This window comes from Phaethon aethereus (assembly GCF_964289735.1).
Source record: "Phaethon aethereus genome assembly, chromosome: 3".
NCBI classification, from domain to species: Eukaryota; Metazoa; Chordata; class Aves; order Phaethontiformes; family Phaethontidae; genus Phaethon; species Phaethon aethereus.
Window position 1 is genome coordinate 60,978,169 of NC_138576.1, and position 7,257 is coordinate 60,985,425.

General features: G+C 43.4%; 1 protein-coding gene across 1 annotated transcript; it reads left to right on the top strand.

Annotated features, from left to right (window-relative positions):
- Positions 1 to 2,021: 2,021 nt before the first annotated feature.
- Positions 2,022 to 7,257, top strand: HINT3 (histidine triad nucleotide binding protein 3; the record flags this gene model as incomplete). The annotated part of the gene is made up of 5 exons (XM_081998531.1): positions 2,022 to 2,642; positions 3,336 to 3,453; positions 5,057 to 5,126; positions 5,956 to 6,082; positions 7,210 to 7,257. Exons 1-5 carry the CDS (start codon positions 2,514 to 2,516, stop codon positions 7,255 to 7,257), a joined length of 492 nt encoding a protein of 163 aa, XP_081854657.1. The 5' UTR covers positions 2,022 to 2,513.

Sequence of the window (7,257 nt, forward strand, 5' to 3'; positions counted from 1 at the left end):
CTATATACAGTGAGCCTGTAACACGCTGCACGTGAGCTTTTCACACGTCCCTTCTTTGTGGTCTGCTACAGCCATAAATAAAGTTCTTGTTGGTAATGCTGTAAAATATTTTTGGAAGTTGCTAACAGTGTAACGCTTTGAAGATACCAGGAATATCTAATACTGTTTGCTCTTTTAAATGGTGGCAGACCACTTAATTATAAAAAAAAAAAAAAAGACCAACAAACCAACCAAGTTCAACATTTTACATACATTTCACTGTTGCTACCTACAACTTACTCCATTATATTATCCTTGTCAGAGCATATCTAAACGCTGTGGTCTATATTCAAAACAGTGTTGTTCAATCAAAATTCTGTGACCCTTGAAACTATGAATACTGAATATATGTAATGCAGTGCTATCACAATATTTTCAATAAAGGAATTTATGCATTCAGAAACTTGGTACAGATGTTTTCTCTTTTATTCTTGTCTTTTAGTACATTTTAAAGATGAAAGGCTGCAACTTGAGTTACAAGTTATGCTGACAAATACCTACGCTTCCCCTCAAAAAGAGAACTCCAGCAATACCATATTTTAGAAACATGGCTAAGGAGATGGGAGCTATTGAGTTGTTGAGGTTGTTTTCATCTGGTATGGCATCTTCTAAAATAGAACTGTCTTTTGAGTTCACTCAAAGACAAACTGTGACACAGGGCTAAGAAATACCAGTAAACAGTTAAACGGTTGACCTAGTAGTTCCCACTGCTTCTCTCAGCTGTAGTGAATAACATGTATTCCCTCATCTTTTTTGACCAACCTGTTCCCAAAAGTCAAAAGTCTGTGTACACCCATATTTGTGCGCACCCTTTTTATGCTGCAAAAGTGTTCATGTGGTTTTCTTTCTGTCCAAACAAGACAAAGGCATACAATGTCTTAAAAGTACTTGGTTCTTGACTTTTGGTTTTATGGTATACAGAGGTGGCGTTAAAAGAAAGCAAACTATGATTACACATGAAATGGAACAAGCATGCAATCTGTGAACCTTGCTTTGAATGAAATGGTGGTAAGAATTTTCTTAATGTAAAGCAAGAGGAAAATTATGGTCATTAGTAATTCCTTCTCTCGGAGAACAAAAGCTTATTCTTGCCACAGGAAGCATATATACTTCAGTGGTACTCGGGTAAAGATTTGTGATTCAGGGCAGTGTTGAAATGCTCATTTGCAATAAGGCTTGTTAAGTACCCAGGTGAGTGCGGATGTTCCATTTGGTGCTGGTTTCAGTGCAGTTTTTGCACCAGATGTTTTGTATGAAGCTGGCTTTAGAGCAAAGTAAACCCAGTTACTTTCAGAATAATCCTCGTCTGTAAACTTTGAAGATTTCACTTGCCTGTAGCAGAGAAAAGGCGTGGGTTAGCTCGTTGCAAAGGGAGTGCCTCGCCTTCTGCAGGTCAGCAATTGCTGGCAAATGCACTTCTTCAGGTAGAATAGCTAACCATGTCCTGTTTGTACAAGCACAGCTTGCATGCTCTGAAAGAAAGGCATTTTTGAAAAACCTCATTCTAAATTTTGCAACTGGTTGCCCCTAAACAGCGTATCCTGTTGTCTGTGGGAGAAACACTTTGTGCCGTTTGGGCTGCACAAAGAACACAAACATCGAAATTCTGTCATCAGGGATTCTACAGCTCTGCAACTCCAGTCTAATGAAGAGTGCAAGCAATTTAAAATACAAATTATTAAGAAAACATTTTTTAGAAGTTGAAGGTTTGCTATCACTTAGAAATACGCTCGATTAGCTTTGGAAGCAGTTGATATGATGAGGGTGGTGAAGCACTAGCATGGCTTGCCCAGAGGTGGTAGATGCCCCATCCCTGGAACCATCCCAGGTCAGGTTGGATGGGGCTCTGAGCAAGCTGATCTAGTTGAAGATGTCCCTGCTCATTGCAGGGGGGTTGGACTAGATGGCCTTTAAAGGTCCCTTACAACCCAAACTGTGCCGTGATTCGAATGAGCTCAGATTGCCTTCACGCACTTTTCTCCCCAGTTTGCACCTTTTTTTAGTGAACGCACGTGCTGCCATGGATGCTTCAGGGGCCGCAGCGCTGCTGCAGCGCACCGAGGCCGGCGGGGCGCGGCCTGTCCCGGCCCGGGGTGGAGCCGAGGCCCCATTCATTCCCGCTTCGGCAGGTTTTAAAAAAAAAAAAAAAAAAAAAAGGCAACCAACCACAGCGGGTTTGTGCGCCGGGGTTCCCGCGGGGCGCACCGTCCCCCTGCAGAGGCGCTGGGGCGGGGCCGCGGCCGACGCGCTCCGCGGGCGCGGTGCTTTGCGCGCCCTCCCGCATTCCGGGGTGGGGGGGGTGTACTCCGGCGGCCCGCGCGCGCCCCCTGGCGGCAGAGGAGGGGTGCAGGCGGGCGGGGCGCTGACGCGCGCGCCTATGGTTGGGCCCCGGCCCGGCGCCCCGCCATTGGTGCTCGCGGAGGGCACCGGGCGCCGGCAGGGGGCGCGCGCGCGCGGGCGCGGCAGTGGCGGCCATGGCGGGGGAGGAGGCCGCGGCCGACGAGGGGAGCGGAGCCGGGAGTGGCGGCGCCTACGATGGCAACTGCGTGTTCTGCAGGATCGCACGCCGGGAGGAGGCGGGCACGGCGCTGCTGCCCTGCGAGGTGGGTGCTGGGCGCCCGGGCGGCGGCCGTGTCCTGCCGCGGAGCTCCCGCTGCCGCCCTCCGCTGCCGCCCTTCGCCGCCGCCCTTGCCCTCTCCCGCAGTTGCGAGGTCCCCGCTGGCGGCGGAGGGGCTGCTATTGGCCCGGGCGGGTGGCTGTCGTTCGTTGCCGGTTTTTATCAACGAGATAAATTCTGGCTGTCGTCGTAGCTGGTGTGAGAGCCCCTGTGCGGAGGCCTGCGGAGAGGGCAGGGCTCCGGGGGAGGCGGGGAGGGCCGACAGGGCGTCGTTTGAGAACGGACGATCAAGCCCTGACGCCAGCCCGCAGGTCGGTCGCCCGGCGCAGCCCTCCCCGGCGGTAAGGGGTGCCTGGGCTGCCGGTCCTCGACGCTTTCACGGAGGTAGGCGTGAAGCCCTGGTCGGAGGGGACGCCCCTTGCCTTCCGGGACGGTTGGCACAGCAGCGGGACACCGTAAAGCTGGTACTGAGGAATCCTGACTGTGGAAGGCCAACGGAGGCCACAAATCGTGCTTGTAAGTCTTCCTGTAGGCTGTTCCCAAAAGCCTTAAGATTTTTGCTAGTTACTTCAAGTATAACGTTAAGCATCACAGTGATATGGGGAAGATGGACTTTGTTACTTGCTCTTTGCCGATATCCTCGTCCTAATCAATTTAATATGTTTGCATCCTTTTTTAGTATGATGACCTTGTTTGCTTCAGAGATATCAGACCTAGTGCCCCCCACCACTATCTGGTGGTGCCGGTGGAGCACATGGGAAACTGCAAAACACTGAAGGCAGAACACATACCTGTAGGTAAGGCTCTAAGTGTGTGTTTAACCTAAAGGAAAAATACTTTTGCGTAGCCTTATATGGTGTGTTTCAAGTAAATTGAACACCATTTGGTTTAGGATGTAAACGTGGAAATAGATGAGTGCGTGTAGGTAGGGACTCGCCCTTCCTGGGAACTTCCATGTGCTATTCTAGAATAGTGCACATTTTTGTGTGATCCTAGAAAAACATTGCAGTAGTGCATTAATTCTCTGTTGTTTACATGGAGGGTAAATGCCTCTGCACTTTGTTGGAACTGCAATTTTATTTTTAAAGCGCTTATGTGCTGCTTCATTCAGTTGTTTTAGATATGACGAGGAAATGGCCTCAAGTTGCACCAGGGGAGGTTTAGATTGGAAATTATGACAGATTTCTTCACCAAAAAGGTTGTCAAGCATTGGAACAGGCTGCCCAGGGAAGTGGTGGAGTCACCATCCCTGGAGGCATTTAAAAGATGCGTAGATGCGGCACCTAGGGTTTAGTGGTGGACTTGGCAGTGCTAGGTTAACGGTGTGACTTGATGATCTTAAAGGTCTTTTCCAACCTAAATGATTCTATGATTCTATATATATGCAATTTTAAATTATATGAAAAATTATAGAATAATTTTCTAAAGCGTGTATTTTAACATGTGCTACATTATTTTTGAGGAAAAAAGGGAGTGAGAAGAAAGAGGGAAATGGTGTTCCAATAAAATTAAATAATTTTTGAAAAGATAAAATTAAAAAATATTGAAGCTATGATTTATTGTTGATAGGCTTTTTTTTTTTTTTCCCCCCTTAAGAAAACATTGTCCTGGAATTTGTTTCACAAGACATGCTTAGCTAAGTGTGTTGAGTAACAGAAGAAACTACAGCCATACATGCATGAAGAGATTCCACATTAAGGAAATTTACAGGTGATGCAAGAAAAGACTTATAGTTGCATGTTGCAAATCTTGCATCACTCTATTTCTCTTCTCAATGTAGGATAGTTTCCTCCAGAAGCAGCTTCTACATTGTGTTTGGCTTCGAGACAATTCCTTAGACTTTTGCCTTGAGTTTTTGTATTAGCATTGCTTTTTTTCTCAGTGATACAATAATGAAACTTTGTCCTAGTAATAAGTTGGAACTGACAGTTTTATTTTAATTTAAATTTGTGTACCATCTCTGAAACTTCCTAGCTTATGTTAGGCTGCACAGGACCTAGAGATCAAAATCCTGTAGCTGTGTAGAGATACAACACTGGCATTAGCGTAAGCGTCATCATTCTGACCAGTCAGTACTTGTTGGGTTTTTTTACAAGGGTGTGGTGATAGCATGGCTTTGGCCAAATTTCTTAGAATAATACCACACTTAAAAGCATCATTAGTGTGGAAATTGATAACAGTGGCAATTTTCATGTCAATCATCCCATGACACTGTCTTGACAATATTTGATTCTGAATAGTTACAGTATTTATATTTTGAAAAACCCATGTTTGTGACTTCAGCGTAACCAGTTTGTTAAAGTTAATATTCTGAAGAATACCTTTTAAAAATTATTTGATGACATACGATGTATAAAATACTACTTGAAACATTAAATGAAATTTATTTGTGCTTAATAGTGAAGAGAATGATGGAAGTTGGAAAAGCTGTCCTCCAGAGAAATAATTTTAGTGACTTGAATGATATAAGGTATGTAATGGAAACCTTCTGTGTTTATCGAGTACGGCTTTTACTTTTCAGAATGCTATTTTAGAGATGGTGGCAACGACTGCAGTATGATTCATTGAAGATACCGGGGCTGCATTCACTTAGCGCATGAGTTCTCAGGTAGAATGTGCTGGTATTGAATAGAAACTCCTTTTTTCTGATGAATTTCCAGCACAGATTGCGTTCCAACTCTTGAGATTCCTTCTTGACCACATCTTGGGATAGGGATGGCATTTCAAACAACTTATCTAAAAGGCTGCTCTTTAATTACATGCTGAAAATATTATCTAAATCCTGGATTCCAGAAGAGAGGTAAACTTTGTCCTATTCAAGCAGGGCACTGCATTGTGTTTCAGTCATACCTGCATTCATTTGATTTCAGTGCTGCATCCTTTAGTTTAAGCCAGTGCATTTGATAGCCGAAGTAAATTGTAACATAATTTAAATAGTGCAGAGTGTAGGGAGATGGGCCTTCGTGATGAAAATAGGTGGAAACTACATTCATCTAGCAACAGTTGGCTTTCCAGCTGTTATGATACATTTAAGACACATTTTATTTTTTAAAACCTCCTTTTTAACAAAATGTATCCTAAATACAGAGATGTGAAGGAGGAGATTAATGGACTTTTGAAAAGGTTCCCTGAGAGCATAATGAAAGGAAAGGCTGTATTTTCCTTCCTGCCTTCATATACAAGGAAAATGTGACGAGTTGAGTTGTTAAATTAGTTGATCATGTTAAATAACTTGCAATGTTCCACTTCTCCCTGAATTAACATGACCAGTGTTTTTCACTTGTTTTCCTTTTCTGAAGAATGGGTTTTCACTGGCCTCCGTTCTGCTCAATACCCCACTTGCATCTTCACGTCCTGGCCCCAGCCAGTCAGCTAGGATTCTTATCCAGACTCTTTTACAGAATCAATTCCTACTGGTTTATCACGGTAAGTGTAACACAGATGAGCTTTTTGGTAGGTTTTCAGTTGCAAGCTGAAAATGTGATGTCTTTCTAACATTTTAACTATGTCCAAAAATTCTTTGAGCAATTATTTTTGTACAATTGTTATGGCAATTATTGATTATGTATATTTTGCATTAACTATTTGAGAATAATTGTAAAAACCTTAATGCTTATGCTTTAATAAGGGGAATGGAGTGTCAATAACATTAACAGCAAATAATACAGTAGTTCTGGATCTAATGTGTAGCTTAGGTTAATGTGATGTGCTTCTGAGGACTCTTTATAAGTATTTGTTCTTCAATTTAAAAGAATACATTCAAATGTGATGGACTGTATTGTATATAACCTAGTTCATCCAATTTAGGTGAAAAACGTGTCCACCTAATGATTGCTTTTATAGTTCACATGTTTTTTCTTATCTTACCATCTTTAGACTAAAACAAGTGTCTGATTTACAGAAACATTGTTTGTATTGATTTATGTCCATGTGCCCAATTTGGCCTGCTAGAAGCTGGCAGGCTTGCTTCTGCCCTGAGCCTTTCTGAGGGCTCTGTGGGCTGGTGCTGTTACACACAGAAAATACAGCTGTCCCAGTTACGTGGTAGATGCATAAATAGCCATATGATGAAAAAGTATGTGCGAGCATAGTGACATAACCAAAGAATGGATGTCATATCTCGTGATATGAACCACATACATGAATGCACTCCATCCCTCAGCAACCTACATGGCTGGTTGGGTCATGAGGGGCCATGACATGCCTTTCTCGAGTATCTCCCAAAGAATTCGAGGTCTCACAGCTTGGTTCTTCCAGCATTGCTGTCTTCTGAGGTCTTTAGAACCACACTGCTCTATCTGCTATTTATTTGCCCAAACATCCTCTGATTTCTATGGGTTCTGTTTCCTCTTCTGATCACCTAATGAGAGCTTGATGGAAAGTGTGAAAAAGAATCTGCTGTTCAAAGCAATCATCATATTCTGCTTCTGTTGTATGCTTTGCCTGTAAAAATGAAAAGTAAATGCTCTGTCAGTGTCACTATTTTTAAAATGGAATTCTCAATAAACTGAGGTCCACGGTGTAATTAATGCACTGCTTTCTCTCTTTCATAGGCTGAAAAACTGATTGAGCGACTGCAAACTGAAAATGCTGGCAATTAA